The sequence below is a fragment of the Tyto alba genome, unplaced genomic scaffold, assembly GCF_018691265.1.
Source record: "Tyto alba isolate M040663 unplaced genomic scaffold, T.alba_DEE_v4.0 Super-Scaffold_19, whole genome shotgun sequence".
NCBI lineage: Eukaryota > Metazoa > Chordata > Aves > Strigiformes > Tytonidae > Tyto > Tyto alba.
Genome location: NW_024881281.1, coordinates 11,315,206 through 11,339,858, shown reverse-complemented (window position 1 = coordinate 11,339,858; position 24,653 = coordinate 11,315,206). Strand labels below are relative to the sequence as shown.

Sequence of the window (24,653 nt, the reverse complement as noted above, 5' to 3'; positions counted from 1 at the left end):
GAGCTCTGAATGCATGCACCAGACTCTGGAGCTACCAGACATCTCAGTGACCCAGATTTATTGCTAGTTTCCTCTGCATTTGCTCAAGGAGTATGTTTCTCTCTGCTTTTTCAGGATGCCATGTCCACTTAAAATCTTTTTAGTGCATGCCCTGTGTTCGTTATTTAGAAGTACATGGGAAAGCCCCTTCAGCTCTAGCTTATTGTGCGTGCTGAACAATTGTGTCCCAACTGCCTACGCTACTTATCTACTGCATTATTTCTGTGAAAGCAAAAGCCACACATGGAACAGATGCTTGGAATGGTATTGGGATCCAATTACTGCACTTTTCCAACCTTACATCTATTGTCTAAACTTGGAGCAGGCATATTTTTATTCCTTGGTGACACTATATAAAGAGAGAATTGGCATTGTGTTTGCTGGCTGACTAGTTGGCAGAGAAGGGGTGGAAGGAGCAGCAGCAATATGGTAGGTTTTGTTCTTTCCCATGTCTGTTTGTTTATCGCCATTTGTATTTCTTTCTGACTCTAACAGTTCAAGCAGAGCAGTAGTGATCACACTGGACCCCCTGAAATCTCATACTTAGTATCACATCCAGAATGAAGATATATCCCATAGAGTGAGCTGTGAACTTCCAAGGATTTTTCTGCATGTGTTTAACAAATGAGTAAGGTAGGGAACATAGATGCACTTGCTGAGGGGAAGAGCTCACGCATCTGTTTCCAAGACTAATACACCAGGGCAGCAATAACTGGCACGGCTGGTGTTAATTAGTGCTACGGTCTGCTATGGTGTGATGGGGAGTGAGGGAAAGGGATATCTCTATAATCCTGACCGTGTTTCTCTTGGGACTGTGGGGGGAAGTAGGAAGTACTGCAGCAATTTCTGTGTCTTTGCCCTGCTCACTGTTGGCTTTTAGCTCTGGGACTCCAACAGCCACCTCTGAACCGAAGGTGCACTTGATGTGATTCCAAGGAGCAAAGAAGAACTGCCTAAGGAACAGTGGGCAGATTGGGCTCTATCTTCGTCTTCTGTAAATTCAGAGGAATGACTACAAAACTAAAAAAAAAAAAAAAAAAAAAAAAAAAATGCTGGTGATTTTCCTTATTTTTCTCCCTTTTGCAGGTCCTTTTCAGGCTGTCTTAAAGTAACGCTGCCCAGTGGCTCCCTGGGGCTATGGAATATTTCATTCGGGAAAACACTGGAGAGGGAATTGTATATGAAAAGCTTTCTCAAAGCTTAATTCAAGCCTGATCCCATTTAAGCAGGTGATGAATGTGATCCAAGTGCTGCTCTGAGCAGGATAAAACCACATTCAAAGTAATTTCTAAAATCCATGCACAAAACTAGGTTCCAGTTTCAGTCAGTGCAAGCCCAGTGTCAGTGGTTTCACACTGAGCACGCAAGCACTAATCATGTTCTTCACCACTGTTTCAGAAGTGAGCAGTACCTTGTGCTGATTATGCCTCTTCGGTTGTGGATTTACAGGTTTCCCTTCAATCAGCTTCACTAAAGTCTAAGCCAGCGCTTTCATGGGGTGGGGGACAAGTGCAGGGTCTTAGTTTTTTTTTTTTCCCCTCTCTTCACAAATTTTATTTACCAGATTTCATCCCTCCTGTTTAGTACAATGACACACCAAACTGCTTGATGTTTGAAGATATTTCAGGACATTCTGTGGTAAAATTTTTTAAGTTAGGAGATGTGAAAATACATTGAGAGACTATTCTGTCTCCTCACTCCCGGTTCAACTGACAATTCTCTGCGGTGGTTCTTTTCATTGTGCCTTTTGTTTTGGGAAAATATATTCTGAGGTACCTTACTATACAGGGACACATGAAACAGATTTAAAATGGAAAGAAAAAATAGCCTTAATGAAAGAAAGCTGAAGAATATCTTTACATAAGGAAGTGATCATTTTTTATTAATCAGAGGGAAATGTATATGTAATTATGCTAGATGAACTCTGTGGGGAGGTTTTTTTCTCTCTTTATGATGTCTTAAGGGATTTATAAATATTACAGAGGTTTTATAGCATCATAATATTTCAGATGTGCAGTAAAGCTACTTTCAAAGGATTAGTGCAGACAAAGCAGCATAGTAAAAAATAATTACAAGTCAGCCAGTGCTACTAGGCTCTGACATACAGGGCTGATGAGAGTGAGAGAGGCAGGGTTCAGGGAGATAATTTTTCTAACAAGAGCAGACCACACAAGTGCTGTGGAATGGAGTTCTGAGAACTGTCTACAGCTCTCCGTTAATTCCCGGGAATTTCAGTGAAGTTTGGCCTCTGATGTCTCCCCACATGCTCTGTGCTGATGGAGAGAAGGAAGGGAAGAAGAGAGACGGAAGGAAGGAGAGGGAAGCCTTTTTCTTATTCCCACAACATTCCTGTGTTTATTCAGTTCAAGTGACACCTTGTAGCAGATTTTGTATGCTGAAGGGAACCGCGTACCCAAAAATAGATTGCATTCTGATCGAATGTGTTTTGCAGCCTGCTTAACTGTCTGGAATGTACCACCTGTACTGGAACAAGTACTGACTTCAGCGGGGCAGTGCTGATTTCACTAGCTGAAAGCGTGGCCAGTTGTTTAACTGTGGAAGTGTTCGCGTATGCTTCTGCATACGCATGTATGTGTAGAGGACTGTGTACATAGACAGGGACTGTTCGTTTGTTTACGTGGAGAAAGAGGACATGTGCATGACAGAGAAGAAAACTGGTTGGGTGGGGAAAGCGGCTGGTGAACTTTGGGTCATATGAGGTTGATCAATCTGTGGTTGGAGAGGTTATCTGCTGTTCCGAGCTAAGTTTTGGGAGATAATGCGTTCTCTCTGTGTGTCTGTGCAAGAGAAAAAAGGAGGCTGTGTTTGGGAAGGGATTTTATGTGGGGCAAAGGAGAATGCCTTAGTGTACGGGAGCGTGAAGCAGGGAGGATGCAGTCCAACAGATTTTTGTATCTAAGCAGGGATCAAAGGTGTGTGTGTCTGTGTGGGTGTGTGGGAGTCTGGGACTACATATAAAATGGAGTGAGGATGAGAAGGGAGGGATCTGTTTGTGAGTGTGGAGTAGTTAATAAAGAGATCTTCTGTTTCTCCAACCTGATAACGTGGGTTTTTATTTGAATGATCTGAGGCTGTTGCCTGTTTGAAATGCAAATTGTGCCCTCAGAGCAGTTTATGTTGCTTACTCCTCTAGACTGTTCCCTCAAAGGCATGCACTTGGGCTGGCCTTATGCTGCTCACCTGCCATGAAAAGGATCTAAACCATGCTAAAAAAGGGTGGCTTGTCCATAGCTGGGATATCTGGTGCAGATGCAGTGTAAATTGTCTCAGCAGAGCAAACTTGTGAGACAATAATCAACAAAAATCCTGTCCAGTGCTGCAAAAATCCCTTGGATGGGACTGAGATATAACTTCTGATTTAGAAACTGGATTCAATGATAACAAAAATTCAAAGACAGGAAATGTCAGCACTGAGTTCCAGAGTGGATGAAAAACAAGGAGAGAGTGTGATGGAGGAAAAAGTAATAGTAACTCAGAGTTAACATCATACTATGGATCACAGTAGGGGACAGGATCTGAGATGATGGATGATTCTGTCTTGTCTGTAGTCACGGACATAGTTGCAGAGGAAGGAAGTATAAAATGTGAAACAGTGCAATTTAAAGCTGGTAGTATCTTACGTCTATTTTGCCCTGGGCTGAATGAACACATAAGGGTACAAGACAACAGAATCAGGCTCTTAATAGTGTGCACCACTGTTTTTCTCTGAAGGCCTCTCTCCCAGGAGACCTGCTTATCCATCGGTGTCTTCTCTGGTAAAAAATTAAAAGAAGACACAGTAAGTTGCTGAGTGGGGAAGTGTTTCTGCTTGTATTTTAACTTTAGCTGTCAGGAATATCAAATTGTGTCATCTTCAGTTATTTAGATTATTTTCTGAGTGTTTTAAGGCATGGTGGACCAAACAGGGGACTGACCTTCCCAAGCCAAACCAACAATGTGGCTTCTGGCAGAGTGCTGCCCATTTTGCCTCTCTGCCTGTGGAGACATTCTTGCTCTGCAGAAAATGATGGGTAGAGTTTCGTTACTTCATGCTTACCAAAGGGTAGAATTGTGCACCTGAGCAGATAGTGAGGAGTAGCGCCAGTAATGGAGCTGTACCTCTGCTTCTCTTGCTGCAACTTGTCTGTTTTACCATACTTTTCTGGGTTGTCTGCAGAATTCACTGAAGGACTGAGATGATAAAGTTCTGCAATAATCCAGTGTCACTTCCTTTGTGTCTCTGGTGTCATGAACCTGTCCTAGCACCAGCCTTTTATGAATTTATCAGGGTAAAAAACGCCTCATGTTCTGAAGTAAGAACTAAGTATTTTCAGCTCCTTCCTCCTTTGCATGTAGAGATATAAACTGATTCCCTTTTTCTCTTGGTTCACCCTGAAATCAGCTATTTCTTCACTCTGATTCACTCGAACATACATCCCCCTCCACAATGTACATAAAAGGAATCTCTGTTCTTATAACCAAAGAAGCAAAAGCAGCACACACTCATTGTTTCTTCCTGTCTGTGTTACTGTCCTGTCCTTCTTTCTGGCTCCCTGACACTGCCAGAGAGGAGAAATATAAAGAACCTCAATGAGGGAAACTAGGCTCAAAGCAAATGCCAGGTTCAACAGAGTTTTCTTGGGACCAGATTTTGGTATGGCCCCATTTTTTCCATTTAAAGCTTCTAAAATAAACCAAAACCAACCAACCAAACAAACAAAAAAAAAATCAAAAAAGACCCTTTAAAATCCAGACTAATTGAGAGAGTGCTAACACTAGTAAGACAAACGAGTGATATGCGACAAGCCTGTGGTTTCTCTTCTAAAGTGAAGTTTTGTTTTCTTCACAATAGAATGATTAATACACTCAGGCAGGAATATTAATAGGCTTGTTCAGTTGTTGCAACATTCTTCCCACTGCTGTGCTATTGAGGCCTTGGAATCCAAGCCCAGGGGATCCTCAGCTCTTCAGTTTCTCATCTGGCACGTTTTGTATGTCAGTCTCAAAGCACATGTTGCAAAGATAGAGCAGCTATCTTTGCAAAGTGCAGCTTGGCTCACTTTACATTTTACAAATGGGGAAATCAAGGCAGACAGAAGTGATGTGTCAGTCACCTACTTGCTCCTCTGTAGGTCACCTACTAAATCCTTGACAGTTTAGAAACCGTATGTTTGCTCAGTTCTGTATTGTTCTTTTTACTATGCCATTCTTTCAGAGATACTCCAGAGTGAGAGTCCTGATTCTATTAATTAAAAAATTCTGGAGTGTTTGGAGTTGCCAGACAGCAGCACAGTCCTATTTCTGTTCTCCTAGAGCTGCCTTTTAATTTGACTTATCCACCAGAAAGGCAGTGACAATGTACTGTGTTCTGTTCCTGCTCCACTTACTTATCTCTCAGCCTTCCTCTTCATAGTGCCTGCCTACCCACCAGTCATGCAAAATCAAGGTGCAGTTTCTTTCTGTGATTATGCATTTCCTGGCCTTTCAGAGCAGATAAGTTATGTTCCCAATACTGTGTATGCAAAAACCAAGAGACTGATAATCCAAACCGCTCTATACGTTTGATGCCAAAAGGCTTAGCTTGAAACTGGTGATGGAAAGCCATTCCCATCCAACAGCTGTTCATTGGCCCCTGTGAAATGTATTGGTGGTCTCAGCCCCATTCCACAAGTGAGCAGATCATAAATAGGATTCATACCCAGAGCTTCAGCAGGAAAACTAAAGATAGATTGAGCGACGTGGGCACCGATCTCCTTTATCATGCCTGAAGATGACTAAACAGAGAGTAACAAAGAACAAATATCATGCCAGGATGAATTTCTCCTAGTATAGTGATTGTTCTCTGGATAACTAGTCTTCAATATTTTTTGCCTTGACTAAGACTTCCTTAATGGAAAGAAACTTTTGGGTGTTTTTTTGTGTTGCTGGTCTGTTTCTAATGGATACTGAGCCAGAGCTTTTGGGTTTATCTGATCCTTTCTTATAGCTACAATCCTTGCTTAAAGCCTTACAGCATAGAGAACCCATTAAACTGGGGAATAATGGAGGTATTGCCAGTGTTGTCATTTAATCTTAATAAAATCTGGAGCTGCAGCCCACTGTCCCTCATTGCAGTACTAGCTTAAAAAGATGCAGATTGTTTGCTGGTGTGGGGACTATTCATCATGCTGAATATGGATGCTGTGTTTGGTCACAGCAGAGCAGAGCATGAGAACGGTAAAACATGTTTTGTCTTCATAAAGACCAGTTACCCGAGCACAGGAGAACCAGTTCCACTACCCCGTCTGAAAACACGGAGGCCAGCATGGTGCCCTGTGGTCAGTTCCCCCAGACAGCTCGCAATACATTCTGCTGGGTAACATCTGCTTTCTTTTTACTGCAGGGAACAAATACATGTAAATACATAGGATTGTTCTTAATATTTCCATTCGATCTGGAAGTGTTGAAAACCTCCACCAGACACCTCACGTTACATGGAAGATTGCCCATTACTGCTCAAAATAACACTTATTTCATGTGGAGGAGGAGGAGGGAATCTGTTTATTCCAAAATCAATATTTCTACATTCATTAAACATTCCACTTATTCGCTTTTTTTTTTCCATGCCTGTGGTGGCATTCTATCCTTGTTTTTATCCTCACTACAAATACTTTTTTCTTTTAATTTCCATTCCTATTTCCAGATTTTAGTGCTTTGCATTAGCTGATTGGGGCTTGACAGGTCTGGAGTGTGGGTATGTAGGGGAGTGTCTACCATGACCCTAATTTTCAACCTGGGATCTAAACCAGGGTGGCTGTGTGTGGAAATCTGCCTGGTAAATTAAATTGATCAGAGAAGGTATACTTCAAACAGAGTCAAGTGGGAATATTTCCTTGAGCTGCTCTGCTCCTCAGGATATTTGAAATCAGTATTGAATTTGAACTTTCACAGGCTTTTTTATTTTGATGAAAGGAGACAGCTGAAGTTGCCTTCTGTTTCATGCAGAATAGCCCAAACTAAGTAAGACTAATTTTCCATGACATGAGAACCAGGTGGGACTATGATGATGTTTAAAAGTAAAAATGATAAAGAAAAAAATAATCTGTCTGGAAGGGAACTCAAGAGGTGATGTAGCTCATTATCCTGCGCCAAGTAAGGATAATGCTGTGGTTAAAACATTTCTGTAATCCTTAGGAATCACAGATTTTATTCTTTACTGCAGAACAAGAACAGTATCGTCTTAGGCAAGATGGCTGGGCCCTTATTCAGAGATATATAATGAAGTCTAGTTCTGAATGATTTTTAGTGAGCATTAGATATCATATTAGCTCTTTCCCCAATCTTTCTCTGGCTCAGTCTTCAGACTACAGAATAGTGATAAAAGCGGGCCCACCCTTTTATTTGAGATGGCTATCTTGAATATTAAAATTATAGGGGCTAGCAAGGCAATGAAGTGTAGTATCATAGGTTGGTGCAAGAATATAAACTGTCCTCCAAGTGTAGAAGGTGTTCCTACATGGGAAGAATCTGTTCAGTTAGTGTTGGTCCAGACAGAGCAGACTTCTGAACATTTCTGTGTGAGTGGGAAATGATATAATTTCCCCTTCTAGTTCCTGAACTGAGTCTTCACGCAGGGCCTCATTTTGTGTCTGGCTGCCTGTCCCTGCAAGGGAACTGGGAAGAAGGAATACCTGTAGACACTTACACAAATTGCTTGTATTTCTTGAGAACAGCAGGTTGGGAATTTTAGCTTACATTTCCAAGTGAGACTATAGGCTTACATCGCTCCTCCTCTAGCACAGAGCTCTGAAAAGCCAATAGAGAAAGGGGAGTAGTATCCTGCATCAAATGCGCTGGCATAGGTGACTCTACCCAAGGAACAGGCGGTTCCTTGGGGAAACAAGCAGTGGACAAGCTGAAATATTCAGAGGCATGCTTGTGCCCCTCACCTTTTTTAAGGCAGAAGAGTAACAAGCTGTCTTTGTTTATCTGAGCTGTCAGGTTCCAGGCCAGAGCAAGGGAACAGCAAAAAGCCTCAGCGAGAGATTCATCTGTTACTACAGCAGCCTTTTTTATCCCATTTATATATATATATATATATAAGATTGAATTAAAAACCTTGTCATAACAAAACACAATCCTCTTGTATTACTTGACTGTATATATTTTTTACCTTCTGTTAAAGATTGAATTTGCTTTCATGGGTGCTTAACAGAGAAAGTAATATATATTTTATCTTCTTATTTGTATTACAGCCTCCAAAAAAGGCAAAGAAGAAGATAGAAGGTGGTTCCAATGTATTCTCTATGTTTGAACAAACCCAGATCCAGGAGTTCAAAGAGGTTGGTCACCACTCTGCTGTTCTCTATAGTCTCCTGTCATTGCTAATGAATAACATAGGTTTTGTTTGTAATCCTTATTCAATTCTCCATCTGCTTTAATAGAACACACAGTTGTTTTCTGAATCATCTCTGTGGTTTTGGCTGGCATATAATTTTCCTTGTGTGTTTGTTTGTTCTTTCCTTCATTATTTCTTTCATTCCTTCTTTCCTTCTTTCTGTCCCTCCCTCACTCTCCTGTTTCAAGCTCTAGACTTATTTGAAAAGCCCCCACACCCCTGCCCCAAAATAAAGGAAAACTATCATCTCATCCACTTTAACCCTGATTCAGGAAAACACTTGAACACATGTTTAAAGTTAAGTTTAAGTGGTGTTTTAAATAAGAATAGTCTTACATGCTCAAGTATTATCCTGAATAGAGATGCCTTATTGAACCAGGGCTTTAATTAGTGGACTGATCCACAACAGCAATAGAAAATATTCTTCTGTGCCCTTCTAATACTGGCCACAAGCTAGAAACAAAAATACTAAGAAGTCCTCAGCCAACTTTCTCCATAAATGCCAATAAACAAAACAACATGTTGAGATTAACTAAGTAAGCACCTTTTAGCTCCCAGAGAATTTGGTATTACCATGCATTGTAGATTTGTTGACCAGTTACTTGCAAAGATGTAAATCTAATGGGCTGATGTAAAAGCTGAAGCATATTAAAGACAGATAATTTGTTTAATGAGTTTATGCTCTTTTTTTGAGTGGACATTCTTGAGTGTCTGTGAGGCCATCACAATTTGTGCTGTTTTGCCATTTTAACTTTTTTTTTTTTTTTCCCACTATTTTTTGCTAACACACATCTCCAAAGCAATTTCTAATGTGATAAATAGCTACTGTTTCATTTTGTGCATGTGGCTTTCAACTTCACTTTTCATGAGGATTTCCACCGGTAAAGCTCAGTGATGAATGAGACTAAAAACCCATGAAAAGGATTGTGAATATGTCCCAGGTAAATGAACTGAAACTACTAACCTTTTCCCCACAGTTAATGGGAACACATTTAACACTCTTCTCCCACCTCTTCTCAGTATCCTATGAACCTCCAGTTTTGTTTTCTCCAAGGACTACTGTTTGAAGATGTACTAACAAAAAGAAGAGCTGGTCAGAATGCTATATTTGATCTACTCTAAGTAAGATAACACTAGGAGCATTTCTGGGAGGATGGTGGCAGAATAACAGCAAAAGCATGAGGCATTGGAGTAGTCCAGTGAAAACCAACACCACGTTGTGTCTAAAAACTGCATACTTGGGACAAGTATTTCTGAAAAGCCAGTTTTGATCAGAACATTTTAATCTAGAGATTTCAACCATCTCACCAGAAAATGTTTCAACATTGCTGTTATGATGCTATTTTAAGTTCACCCATTACAATACATACCTGACACTCTTCCCCTCTTCTGTGAGTTCGCTGGGCTCTGCTTTGCTCTTCATATTTTCTTCTGTTTTGCTTCCAAATTGTGGGGATCACCATTTAAAGAAAACCCTCCCAAAAGAAGGGAAAGCAACTCTAAAGAGTCAGTCTTAATTTTTTATAAGGTGATGGCTTGGCAGGTAAATGAAGGGTTATGAACATGCATGCTGCAAGTAATCACATGGGCAAACTGGAATGTGAGCAGTGGGGCTTTGTGAGAAACCGGAGGTAAAACTATATGAAGATATGTTGATATAATACAATCATGGAAAGAAGTGCACCCTGTAGAGCAGTAGACTTTAACACTGCAAGTTACTGTAGCTGCAATGGACTAGCTGTATTCTCAAGAGAATGTTGTCTTTTGTAATAATACTAAAGTAAGAATAATTCCTGGTCATTGTAAAGATACACTCCCATATTGATGTGCATGTCAGGCAGATAACCAGCTTCAGAGACATGCCTGGTTCTGCCAATATACCCCACAGTATGAACAGGGGAATTTCAGGTCACTAAAATATTTCTAAATCAGTGAAACATTAGAAGTGCGATGGCAGTGAATAGGCAGGCATGCAAATGGGTAAATAGATAGATATACAGTTAGCTGGCTTGGTAAATAATAGTTAGAGTACATAAATTCTTCTTGGCTGAAAATAGAAAACTGTTTTTTTCCTATCAAAAGTTAAATTTTGCCTGACAAGAAGTTTTTAAGGTCAACACATCAAGGTCAGTCAGAGCACAGAGTACAGTCTGAAGGATACAATTTATTGGAAAGGGAAACAAACTTTGAATAAATAATATTATGAATCCTACATTTCTCTGTACCTTTGAAAATTCAGCTATCTTATTATGATAGATCATTTTAAGGCCCAGAAAAAATTGACTTTTGCTTGATAGCAGAGAGATATCTACAGTAATTAAATGTTTTACAGAATATGATAGATGCACAAAGGAATGAGGCATGAGAAAGGTACAAAACACACAGAGTAACTACTGACTGAACCCTCCCTAACTAGAGCCTCCCTAATTCAAACTTTTATGGGTTAAGGCCTGAATGGCTGGAGCTGCCAGCATTGGCTTTAGCCCAGCTACACGCTGCACTGAGCATTAATTTAGTAAGAAGAAGTTTGGGTGGGTTTAATTAAGCCCCTTGCCAAGATACAGTAATGTGTTGAAAGTGAGGAAAGTGCAATGATGTGGCATGATGTGGATGAATCAAAGGAAGTTAAATATTCTTTTTTGCAGCATGAATATAATACCCCCCCCACTGGTATGTGTGACTGTAGCACTGTCCAGTGCAACATGGTAATGGCAAGAAATTTTCCTTTTTCTTCCAATAGGCTTTCACCATCATGGATCAGAACAGGGACGGCTTCATTGACAAAGCAGACTTGAGAGACACATTTGCTGCACTAGGTAAACTGGTAGTAATAATTAAATACTTAACAGAAACACAGTTTAAATTTCAAACACATAAGAAAAGTTTGTATTAGAATTACAGTGGGGGAAGTAATGAGATACACAGGAGGCAAAAGGAAACCTGCTCAGTTTGATCTTCTTCCTTTATGGTAGTTGCTGTCTTCTTGCATAGCTCCAGCTGGAAAGTCTCCTGAGCAGCCTATTTAAGAATCAAAATGAAGGTCTCTCTGGGACTCACTGGCGGGTGCAACAGAGCTGTGCGGCTGGCAAGTCTCCAAGGGCACTGATCCCTCCCCTGCAACTATTTCATAAAAAGCCCACCCAAGCAGGGGTCCATGCCAGGCATTTCTGATTTGCCTCTGAATCCAGGCTTCACAGGCTGCACCTTTTTCATCTAGGAGCCATGCAATATCTACCAATTAATATTGTTGTCATGGACTAGCTGTCCCTCAGCCCACACAAAAGTAGGAGGACATCATGTGAGGTTCTGTGCTCTTGTGCATTTATGTGGGATGGAATGTGCATGTCATGGGATTAGGTATTGTCCATTCCACACGCATCACAATCCTAATAATATCAAGCAGAATAAAGCACATCTTCCCAAGGAAAGGAAAAGTCAAAATGCTCATGATCCCAAACCAGGAGTTGTATCCTTGTTGCAACATTGGAGGCTTGAATAGTGATGTAGGCATTTGGGCTTTTGCCATCTGGATCTTATTAAAAAGAGTTTGATAAGAATCTTTAGTGCTCCCTGAGGTGGAATCAGACGCCAGCAGAGTCAGTGCAAAGAGCAGAAGCTCCTGAACTCTTTATTGTGACAACGAGGTTTGCAAACTTTGGCCTGTAGCTACTGTTACCCTGAAATATTTATTACTTGAGGCCAAGTTCTGGTATCTTTCCTGTTCAGCGAAGCCCTTCAATGCTTATAAAGTACAGTCACAGCAGATTACCACTCAATTTGTGTAGGGTTGCCAGGGTCTAAATTCTCATCAATAGGACTGCACAAGCATGGGGAAGGGATGGAACTGCACAGGGATGGAGAAGGGATATGACTGTTCAACTCATCCATCTGCCCTCTACTCAGAAAGGCATCTCAATATACAGGAGGGCAAAGACTGAGACCTTGGATTCACTTCAGTCACTTTGAACTCTGCTATATTAATATCTGTGAGACCCATATTTCACCTGAGGATAAAAAAAAAAAAAAAAAAAAGAAAGAAAAAGAGTTTATTTAGAAGTGCCCCTTCTTTCGTCCACTGCTGGCCATGTCTGTATTATTTATCCTTCTTACTCCTTCAGTCACTCTTTGATCTTAGAGCCAGCTCCGCCAATTTGTTTTACACTGGGGTATTCTGGAGTTGTGTTCTACCATGTTATTAGCAAAGTTGCACAGAGCTCTGAGCTCCCCAGTGGGAGGAGGTGAATGGGAATCATTTTTTGAAACACAATTTGTGATTTATTATGAAAAATGATCTCTGCTGCAGGTCGTCTGAATGTCAAGAATGAAGAGCTTGAAGACATGGTAAAGGAGGCGCCAGGTCCTATTAACTTCACTGTCTTCCTTACTATGTTTGGGGAAAAGCTGAAAGGTAAGTACCTTTGGGGTGTTGGAGAGGTATCTGTCAAAGATCCTCAGCACTGAAATATCTCAGCACCTTGCAAATTATAATAATGTATCCACAGAACAATGCTTAAAGGCAAGGAGTGATCTCCATTTTTACAGACAGAGTTGAAGTATGAAAAGGCTAAGGGACGGTCCAGAGGACAATTCAAAGATGTGATTTCAGCTTACATAAGCTAACATGAAAGTGTTAAGTTGAGGTCCAGAAAGTAATGAAATCACAGCAGCCTGGAGCACAGTGCAGATGAGTTATTCACCGTCAGTAGGTTCCTAGGCTGAAGTCTGTTGCCCTTGCTATAGTGGTATCACTTCCAGTGTTAGCTGGTTTAAAAGTATTTTCAGTATTTACACAAAAAAAACTTACTGCAGTCCTCTGGCTCATTATGCAAACATGACCTCTGCCTTGTCTTTGCAGTTATAAGGCATGAAGGAGCAACACGGCCTTCTCTCATTTGCTGTATTAGTTGTAAACCAGTGCCCAGCCTTTGTTTCACTTGAGGTCAACAGTGATTTTGTCATTGGCTAAAGATTTTGCTGAATAACTCTTAATAGACTGGATGAATTGAAATACTTTAATCTCAGTGGATTTACAGCGATAAGGGAGAGGGATTTTGGCCATTGACACAGAATATATAGGGATCACTGTAGGGGGTTCAGAAAATGTAGGTACTGAATTTGTTGTGGGAGCTAGTAATTTAGTTGTATCTTTTATACTGTTAATGGCTAGAAACTGCAAGAGGGAGCACATGAGACCAAGAGAAACCCCTAGTCATCTTCCTATATGCATTACAGATAGGTGAAGGCCTTGACCTTCAAAGTAAGGTTGACCTTAGCCAAGCACATTCCAGAAGTTTGTTAAAATAACTAATGAACAGGAAAATGGAAAACTCTGATCCCATCTTCTTAAAAACATTTATTGCATTGCTGCTGGGCTCTGGCTTTATATTGCTGAGCACAATTTCAGTAAAGGGCTTTCTATGCTTGGAGTAGAAAATAGAGAGGACTGAAAGAAAGAATTAATGTAGCTAGTCCTCAAAGAAATACACTCTTGCTAAGGAACACAGCATGTCTGGGAAGCATAAGAGGTGGTGGAGAAGGCTGTAGACTGACACTGAGAAGGGAATTTTATTGCCCAGACATCGATCTGTCTTGATCACAGCAGTCCCTTCACCTTTACGTTCGCGATGTCATCTTGCAGAGAAGGTAGTGCCCTTCTCCATAATCTTCCTTCTGGGATACGTGACTGTTTCTTGTGGGGTGCCCTGCTACCCTTTCCTGTCTATTTGTCATGCTTATGATCACATAGAGCATGGAAATGAGCTCTTCTTCCTTTCCCTTCTTCCCTCTTGTCTCTTACAATTGCTGAAGCTGGCAAGGAGTCTGGCCCTGCCAATTGTGTGGCCTAAATCCAGAGCCAGCACAGGAAGGTGAATGGTAACGCATACCCCTCTTGTCTGCAGGTTTCCTGTTGGCTACTAGCAGAGGAGAAGGGTTTTTTTAATTTCCATTTGGTGAAGGGAAAATCACAGCTGTGCTTGTCATGCCCTTCTGGTTGGGTTTGTCATGCAAAGGAAGCAGAGCCAAAAGACTGCACATTCCCAATCAAAACTAATTGGGATGAAGAGCCTTTGTAGTGCAATTAGAAAGGGAGAAAGGGCTAGAGGAAGTGGATATGGCAATTTTGCAACACTCTTTATTAGCTAAGTACCACTCAGAGAATTTGGTGAAAGGTGCTTTCTAAGTAAAATTTGTTGTGCTATAATTGATTTCTGTCATAAAGGGGAAGCTGGGATTTTCAGGATGAGCTTTAGCTTTATATATTGAGATTATGATGCCAGATGAACAGCTAACAAAACTCGGGTTATGTTAATGCCAACCACATGGAGCTGTTTCTACAGGGAGTCAGAATAATACAATTTGTCCAGAAAACAGAGATGCCGCACATCAAAGAAACCACTTTATTTACCAGCTAATCAATAAAGAATGCCTGCTGCATTGCTTCTCTTCAAAGCCAAAGTCCAAGGATATGACAGAGTAGAAAATGTAAAACACAGTAAAGAAAAAAATCCCCCACACAGTGGTGACTACTTAAAATGCAAACCTTTTCTCAGTGCTGGAAGATGTTTCTCTTCATGGGACAATCGAAACACTCACTAAATACCAATGCTCTTTGTATTGATCATATATTCATTGCAGTTTGAATACATTGCCTACAGCTTCACAAAAAAAATACACATGACCAGTGTGTGACAAGAAGGACGCCATATAGCCTTAGGTTTATTTACTCTTATATCCACTAAGATACTACTACTAATCCTTGTGAAACCTTTTAAGAAAAGAAAACTGAGAAGACATCAGAAGTGTATGTAGTTATCAGAGCAGGGATCCTTGACTGGATTCTATTCTGGTTCCATCTCTGCCAAACTTTGAAACAAACTTTGAAACTGCAATTCTCCATGTTATTACCTTTTTTTAAATAATATTTTCAACATTTTAGCATCCCAAATAGCTTAATTTGTCCATGGGTCAGCCTACCTGCTTATAAATTTGGCATCCTGCAGTTATAAATAATGATTTGTGTTCTATATACTACTGTAATATTTTGAAATACTGGGGGATAGTCAGAAACAGAGCATATAGTGTATCCTTTGGTGTGGGTTGAAACTGACTGTGAGTGAGTATACTCAGAATCTGCAGTATTACAGAATAATCAGAAACCCCAGCCAAGATTAAGGCACTGAGAAATCTAGTCCCTGACCCAATTTTTTTCCAGTCTAAATAGATGGGACAGATAAAGGATGGAAGAAAAGGAAGACTATTACTATCATTTTACTGCTGGGAACAGAAGATCAGGGAAATTGAAGTCATAGCAAAAGTCTGGGGCCCAGCTAAGAGCAGAAGCAAAATCTTGGAGCCATAGCCTAGTGCTTTAAACCATCCTGTTTCTATAAGTAACACTTAATAAGGAGATACTTAAGTGGAAGCACACTACGGAACCTAAGTGCAGATCACCATTTTACATTGATCATCCTGTTTCCATTGCGTTCCATTGACATTCTGATTTTATGATGAGCTCCATTTCCTTTGGTGAAGGAAATAACAACCTTTCTATATAGTAAAGAACAAGTAACATCAAAAACTGTTTTTACAAGGAATGTACAGTACAAGATTAAAGGAAGCCAGTGAGGAAAACAGTTTGTTATATTTTCATTTCTGAAAGCCACTAATCCTCTGGGTACTGATATTGGAGACCAGTTCCTGGAAGTTTTCTCTCCTGCAGACATAGAATAGATATGAGTTATTATTTTTAAGCTTCTGAGCATTGAACTATTCACCTCTATTGTTTATCTGACATGACAAATGCTGCTGACTTAAGGAACCTTTGTCTTCAAATCTACAACTGCAGAATTCTCCATTTTGCACTGTTTTCAAGTGAATGCAATTACTTAGCAAGTATTCGGCAGCTATAGAAATACATCCAGGCTTCTAAATTATATTTCATTAATTTTAGGCACGGACCCAGAAGAAACCATTCTGAATGCTTTTAAGACTTTCGACCCAGAAGGAAAAGGCCACATAAAGGCAGACTAGTAAGTTTATTTCAAATCCTTTAAAGATGATGATGATGATGATAATAATAAAAATAATAACAATAACAATAATAATAATATTATTAATAATAACAATAATAACAATAACAATAATAATAATGTGGAAGTTTAAAGAACTGCTTAAAAGCTGTATTTTTTACAATATTTTAAGAGACAGAGGAACTGTCAGGCAGACAAATATTTAGCTTTGTAAGCCAGAGTTAAAAGACTGGACTATTGTATGAATGTATTTGTATACCAAAAAGAGATGTTATTGTCTTCAGACATTGTAAGAGGCAACGGAAATATAATCACATGTAGGCCATTAGATAGCCTTTTTTGAAGGTCTGGATATAAATCAACACATGACTCTTTGTAGATTAACTCCATATGTAAAATTAAAATGAATGTCTGGTGCCTAACTCTCAGAGTGTTTGACTAAAATGGGAAAGCTATTCCCCTTTTTAAAAAAGTGATCAGTTTAATTAACTCCAGGACATGGTTTTAGTGAGGACATTTTCCATGTTATGTGTTTACCGTTTGAGCCTGCCAGACAATAATTTGCTGTAAAATTTCACTAGATATGGTGGGAGCCAAACCAAATAATACTATTAATAATGTAGCTTATATTGTCTATATGGATATTTTTTAAATAAGGAGGCAGGACCTAATTTGTATTCATAACCAGTTACACCAACAAAGCAAGGTAAAAGGACATTAAGTGCTAATTGCACAAATGTAAAACCTCCTTGCAATGCCAAAATGGTGTAAGCAGGCCTTCAGGTAAATGAGAAAAATTATATCAAATCAGGGCAGTGGATGAGAAGGTCTGACCTATGGCTCCAGTGAAATGCTTTATGTGCCTAGATCTATTCATATACTTAAATTGCTTGGTGGTTTTGGGGTCTATACTTTTACTGCAGCAGCCATTTCAGGTAGATTTTATAAAGCCTAATATGTATAGGAAATTTATTAGTGAACCACGAGTTGCAAAATTGTATTTGCATCAATTAATTCTGCTAATGTTGTGATAAGGTAAATGAAAACTAAACCTCTTACCCGAACCTCTAAGGTGGAGTTTTCCATGACATTATCTGCAATTAAAGATGTCTCATGAAAGTTAGTTGAAAATAAAAAATTCACGTACAATATTTCTTTCCATTACCAATATGTTTTTCTATGACAGTGCCCCAGTGGGTATGAGAGTCCTGTTATGGTATGCAATATGTAAAATAAAAGCAGAGAGATGGTCTTTTCACTAAAGAACTTCCAAATTGATTAAAACACAAGTGGATGTAGAAAACAATCAGAAGGAACAGAAGGTTAACAGTCATCCTGATAGTTTTGGGGTTAACATTATCCTAACATCTTGGGAAAAACAGTCAGAGAAACACATCAGAAGTGACTCAAACAATCAGAATAAAATGTAGCCTGTTGCCAAATAGGCCAGATCACCCAGTGGTGAAATCACAACCATGAAATACAACCTTCTGATAATACAAACACCATGAAATGTTTTATTTCCCACCACTATCAGTAACAATATACTGCATACAAAATCTGCAGCTTGCCACCCTGTGTCCAGTTAGACATTCCTTGTATGCTGGAAGCCAGTTGGAGTTTGGGGAAAATTAGGAATGCAGAATCACACTCCAAAATAGAGATGAGAGAGAAATACTTTTATTTTTCCTTGATGAAAAAGGTCAACCTTGTCCCCACCCCCACTGCACTGCTAACATTAGACAATTGTTTTAGTTCATCACCACAACAGAGCAGAATGTTTACTTATTAGACCCGAGGGTAATGTTGATCATTACAGAACAAACCATTAAATCAATTCTGTGAATGTCTTTGAGGTTTAACTTCTATTCATATGCTTCCAAAATTTAGACATTTGAAGGTTTTGGAATAATTTTTATGTTGGCTCATACAGCCATTTCAATATGACAGTTAATGTTAATAAATAATATTTCTCCATATTAAAAAATCCTGGAATGCTTCTCTCCAAAACCAGCCATGTTGACCTTTTAATCAGAACTTCTTTTTATGTTCATGGAGTTAACATCCTTCTGGGGATTTTTATGTCTCTTCCCTCTGCATGTTTTCACCTCTAGTCTGGAAATGACTCACTTAGTCCATCTCATGGTAGCTGGGATGGAGTCCTCTAACCTTTCCAGAAGCTCCAGGAGTTTACAACTTACTTCCAAATTCAATGACAGACTTTGTTTGTCTGCATCGTTATACCACACATAAAATCCTTCCTATAGCATGATGTCAAAAAGAGAAAATGCTTTAGGTCACATTCTCAGCTGGTGTAAACTGGCATAGACTTTGGAAAGGTTGGATGATTCAGTCCTTAAATGCCATTTATTGGACAAAATGAGTCAGGCCAACATCAACTGTGTCTAATGCTAATGCCAACAAAACTTTTCCGATTTGTACAAGATGAAAATGGACCCAGGGAGTTCACATGCATTCTGGACCTTTGGAGATTAGTTGGGCTGAGCTAATGCTGTTTCTCATCATAGTTGTAGAGCACTGCTCATTTCAACTCACCTGCTTTTCTCCAAGACAGCACTGCAGAAAGGGCAAACCCAGCGGAAAACCAAAATGTCCCAAAGATTTCACAGAGAATTTAAAAAAAGGTTTTGAAAATATAAGAATGCAACAAAGTATTTGTAATTGTACAACGAACTGATATCAGCCAGGATGAGAGATAACATTTAGACTCTTACGTCAAGGCAAATGGATATTCTTTTTTGCACAGAAGACTTTTTTTTTTTTTTTTTTGAGAAGGAAATAGTCTTTAAAAAAGAAAACAAGATACAAAAAGAAAAAAGTGCATAATCTCTAGCTTTGGAAATTGTGACTGTTCGTTTCCCTATAAATTAAATAATGGAAAATGTGCATAGATACTTAACTCTGTCCTTCTTCCTTATGAGTATGCCAGGCTGTGCATCAGAAGATTATAATTAGATATTTGATCTTTTCCCCTAAATACCTTAAGCATGTGATTAGAAGACATATAGTGCCCAGATCTCTTTTTAATTCAGTCCTGTTTGCTAATTAAGTTTATTTGTGACTTCTGACAAAATTGCTGTAAGTGCTTCCTTCTATTCACCAAGCTCCTTCCTGTATCACACTTCCTATTTACGTTTGCTAATGCTGTTTGCACCGGTGCACATATATCCAATAATCAATTTATGATGTTTAGAATAATCTCTCTACACTTGCACCCACTGATCAATTGAGAATTCCTCTTCAAAAAATGCAGTCACATAACAAATGGCTAGGATAACAAAACAGAAACAGCAATACGAGAGAAAGAGATGAAGACTTTGATAGTAAAGAGAATGGTAAAGTGATGCAGGAGAAATATATACAATACCTTAGGCTCTATCTGTGACTTCAGAGTATTTCCCAAAACTTGCATGGATATTTGCACTCTTGTTCTTGTAGGTAAGATTCTTATTCATTACCCAGAAACTTCTTTTTTCAGTTTTCCTTTTCTGTCCTTCCAAATGAGCACTTCCCAACAAGAAAGAGACTTACAAGTGCATATGCCTCTTGCGCAAGTTGGGATATGTCGGTGTTGTAGCCTTTTACTGGAAAAAAAGATGTGTGTCAGAGATACGAGGAAGTACAGTTGTAGCTTTGCCATCAAAACTACAGTTCTATCTGTGTGACTTTTTTCACTCGAGATGCATAGCTTATGGGAGCAGAAAGGGAAGTTTTACTATTTTGCCCGAACATCTGCATCCAGAGAACGTGAATTTTGCTCATATGGAAGTGTTCCTGTGCAGGCATGATTTCTATTATAAATAGTTCATTTCAAATATTCACTTTAAAAAACAGAAAGAGTTGTTTTCAGAAGAGCTATTGCTCTCACTCCCCCAGTGCAGATTCTTCAAAAAAGCAGCCTTTTTTTTCAAGTCTACAAACTAAAACAGATTTCTATACTTGTTTCAGCTTTTGGTTTTGTACAACAGATTGTTCTCTATTATCACAGGTTTATAGTTTGTTTTACTGATTTAGAAAAAATCCCAATAATGTATAAATACCTTTGACAGTAACAAAAGGAGACAACTCTGCCTCTTCAGTGTAAACGCAAACTCTGAGATTAGTATAGGAATTCTTCTACAGGAAGGGGAAATGATTAGTGCAAGTGAAAGGGATGTTTATGTGATCTAACTGTGTTCATACTGGTGAATGTTGTAGCACACTGTGCATGTACTGCCCTCAGCACGTGAGTAGCTGAGTGAAATACAGACATTTTGTCTAAAGGGGCTAGGCTAGAAAGAGTAATCATTCTTTCTGGCTTTTCTATTCACCTATAAACTTAGGTAAAAAAATTACATGCTCAACTGACTTCCCACACTGGGTTTGAAAACAGAGGGTAAATCAGCTGAGAGTCGGTCCCAAAAATATTTGCTTTGATGTAATTGCATAGGATGCAGATTGTGTGTGGGATAAGCTCCTTGTTACAGTGCTGTAACTCCAGATCAAGACATTGTACCGTGAAATACAACAGGTCTCATGCAGTTTCACAGTCTCCTCTGGGAATGACTACATGCAAATAAAGGGATTCTCAGATGATGATTCGGAATAGCTGTTGGAGTTCTCTTTCAAGTCCTCTTTCTCATTTCATGCTCTGTTCCTTTCATCCTCAGATTTTACAGAAAATATTCTCTCTTTTGGTTTTGTTAAGTGATCCAAACTTTAAACAGCAAGTGAGGAAACCTACCATTTTAGGTTAAGATAAGCATACAAAATTGCTGTATTTCAATTAGAGTAATAACCTTAAACAGTTTTAAACCTCTATAAAATGTCACAAAAGCAAAATAAGTTGGCAGAGCGAGGCATTGACACTGATGGGTGCCCACAGAAAATCTCTTACAATATCGTGTAAGGATTAACAACTCTAATTTATGCGGTCACACAGATTTTCTTTCATGCAACTTCAGGAGGGATCTTGCCATCTGAATTGTCATGTGCCATTATCACCCTTTAATCAGGTTATTTCATTTTATTTGAACAGCATCAAAGAAATGCTTATGACACAGGCAGACCGGTTCAGTCAAGAAGAGGTAAGGACCTTCTTTATTCAAAATAGGAATCTATCGCCATCTACTATTCAGCAATAAACATTTGCCCCTATTTAAGTGCATTAATTCAACTGAAATTGAGACTGAGAGAAGGTTGATGCCAGCCCTAGCAATTAGGAACAATTCAATGCATCTCATCTGAATAGTTCCACGGCTAAATGAGAGTCAAACAGATTCTTTGGACTTCCATCCAAGTGTAAGCATGGCCTATCTCTTGCTGTTCTTTCCTATGGCGAGCTGGGCAATGAATTTACTAGAGTTCAAGTGGGTTTGGGTGGGGACTGTGATCTGGTTTCCACTTCTGTGAGAGTTATTTTGTTTGAAATCTGAAATGAGTTTTGAAATGAGGTACTGACTTTGTGGTTTATGTGAGACTGAACATGGATTCTGCTGGCTGGGAGGAATTTAGAAGGACTTTATTTTCAGAAGAGGAGATTGAGTGGAGTTGGTTTGTGGCAAGAACAGACTGGAGTCCACACTGTAGTACATTAGTTGGCCAGGGCTTACCTGGATTTCAGGGAGAGCTCTTTTCAACAGGGAACTTGTTGGGATTCTAGCAGGACTGTATTAACTAGTTGTGTCCTAATTCCTATTTCAATTTTACCAAAGCTAAGAAAAAATTTTCCATAGTGGTTAATGGATCAAGGCAGAAGGGAGCTGAACTGGGTTGAAAATGAGAAGCAGTACCTGTTGCTGTCCCACAGTCCCATGTTTTTAACACTTATCTCCTGTTTGCTTGGCAGATCAAACAGATGTTTGCTGCTTTCCCTCCAGATGTCTCTGGTAATCTTGACTATAAGAACCTCTGTTACGTTATCACCCACGGTGAAGAAAAAGACTGAGAGGAAAGAGATGAGCTGCTTCTGTGATGATGCACAAAGTTATTTCATAATGCTTTTGTGTGCAAGACAAAGGGCTAAACATCCAGTATGTGAAGCCATGCGGTCATCAGAAGAGAACCAATAAAACAATTGAAATTAGATTAAAGTTATTTAATGCTCCTGTTTTTATAAAAGATGAAAATACCAATTTTGTGAGTTTTTTCCCATCCTTTTTTTTTTTTTTTTTTTCTGTCAGTGGTTTGAAATGGAATTTTCTTGATGAACTGGTGCTTTCGTGATTTATTGACAATCCTAATGTTCACCAGATGGTCCATTGGGCACTGCAGTGTTGCTTAACCTCTTGTCTTTTATACATAAGCTCCATGTATTAATTGAGAAATCCTCTAACTTATTGCACCAGGAAGAGTATTTGGTAAATAGAATTCTGTTCCATTTCATAGCCCCTAACAATGAAAGTGTAAATAAAACAGTCTTAAGCTCTTGTGAATATACAATATGCCCTCTCTGTCTCAGTGATGTGGCTAGTTTCATAAGCCACTTGACTCATTTGCTTTGGTGCAAAAGAACAGAAATAGGGGAATACTGGCTATTTTTCTCATAGTAAAATTTACCTAGGCGCACTTAGAAACCAATAATAGCGAATTTCCCCCTTCAGAGGTACCTTTATTATGTGTAAGAGGTTGTCCGTGAAATAACAGTAGTGCCTAGTCTTTTACCTGTTGGTCATTAGCCTCATTTTACAGATGAGGCACACACTGGAGAGATTTGTTTTACCAAAAATCATCAAAAGTCTAGGGACAAAGACAAGAAACTAACAGGAACTGTAGCCCAGGGTTGCACATGGAAGCAGACTACCTCTAACTTTTATAATTCAAGATCAACGTACTTTCTGAAATGGGCTACAGTTTTTTGTATTTGGACTTCTAGGAACTGGACATATTCTGCCTATGTGGAATATTGCATGAATACTTCCTGCGTGGGAGTCAGAGGGATGTTGCAGCCAAAGTGAAACAAGCTTCTGCTGTTTTAATAACTAATGAAAATGGTTTCCTTTTGCATCAGTGTTGTTGGCACCACAGTCCCATACACATTGAGATGAAGTAACAAGCCACTTAATTTCTGTTTCCATCTTAGTCTTTGTAGAAAGAGAACTTGAAGGCAAGGTGTCAAATTCTGCCCTCATCAGGAGGGGCAGAAATTACATGAAAAAGCTTTAGCATCTGTATGACTTGGAAATGTGGCATTCATCCCCACCTGCACTTTTTATTGTTCCTGCAAAACCCTGCACTTGGTGCACTTTAGTATTATAGAACAACTGGAATGAGAAGGCACTTAGCAGACACAAAGTTGATACAATAAATAATCTCATACCTTGCCCCTATGTCCAGAAGTACTGTGCATATTCCTGTAACAGTAATGTTTTTCTAGTATAAGTAGGCAATTCCCAATTGTATCTACCAGTAATTATCTCTCTTAAAAATATTAGTGGACACAGCTAGAAGCAAAATGCAGCCCTTTCTTGCATGAATCTTGCTGAAGATGTGGAGAGGGCTTTAGCACTTCTTGCTGTATGTTCCTGCAACGTTTGAAACAATTGCATGGTCACCCAGACCCGTCCCTCCCAACAAGGTATGCAGCTTGACTGGGATTTGGGAACTAGTAAAACTTCATACAATGCAAGAATGTACATGACCTCTTTTTCCACCTCATGGCTTATTCACCAGAAGCTGAACTTTCCTGTACAAGCACCATTCTCACCTCTGTTCCACATGATGGCTCTTTTCTCCCCAGAATGTGTTTTTCTTCATAGTTGTATGACCACTGCTTATGGGATGGGGTTGTAGATAAGCAATGGGAGGTCATGGAAGTAGAGGATTTTTGGTGGCACAGTAGAAAAGATGATTTAAGAGCTTCTGCTTTACATTCTTATGCAGACTCAAACAAGTGACAACACTTCTCTGCAAAAAAAGGAGCTGCTTATAGGAGAGGGCTGAAAAATGAATGCTTCATTTACAGACTTCATCTGGAAATTGCTTGAGTGGCAGGTCTGTAAAATGCTCTTGTATGGCACGAACACATGTGCAAAGTCTAATACTACCTTATATGAGCTCCACAAAATCACATACCCAACTAAATGAGTACTGACTGTTCCACTAATATGAGCTGAAGTCAGTCAGGCATCAGATGTTAGATTGTGCTTATGGTTTTTACACTGTTTAAAGATTTCAGAATGAGACTGAAGACTATATAAAATGGCATA

At 39.3% G+C, this 24,653-nt stretch overlaps 1 protein-coding gene across 2 annotated transcripts; it reads left to right on the top strand.

The window, feature by feature from the left end:
* Positions 1-284: 284 nt before the first annotated feature.
* MYL10 (myosin light chain 10) lies at positions 285-23,380 on the top strand. 2 transcript variants are annotated; one of them, XM_033004053.2, is made up of 8 exons: positions 428-468; positions 8,274-8,360; positions 11,157-11,232; positions 12,720-12,824; positions 16,368-16,446; positions 21,485-21,533; positions 22,295-22,334; positions 23,321-23,380. In XM_033004053.2, the coding sequence occupies exons 1-8, from the start codon at positions 466-468 to the stop codon at positions 23,356-23,358; spliced, it is 477 nt and encodes a 158-aa protein (XP_032859944.1). In that variant the 5' UTR covers positions 428-465; the 3' UTR covers positions 23,359-23,380. The 2 variants fall into 2 exon arrangements, with proteins under 2 accessions (XP_009964145.1, XP_032859944.1); XM_009965843.3 differs by lacking the exon at positions 23,321-23,380 and having other exon boundaries at positions 285-468; positions 22,295-22,533.
* Positions 23,381-24,653: the final 1,273 nt, after the last annotated feature.

Excerpts from the sequence above, each read along its gene's own strand:
- MYL10 (XM_009965843.3), top strand. Across the intron at positions 8,361-11,156 it reads AGATCCAGGAGTTCAAAGAG|GCTTTCACCATCATGGATCA; the intron begins GTTGGTCACCAC and ends TTCTTCCAATAG. Across the intron at positions 12,825-16,367 it reads GTTTGGGGAAAAGCTGAAAG|GCACGGACCCAGAAGAAACC; the intron begins GTAAGTACCTTT and ends CATTAATTTTAG.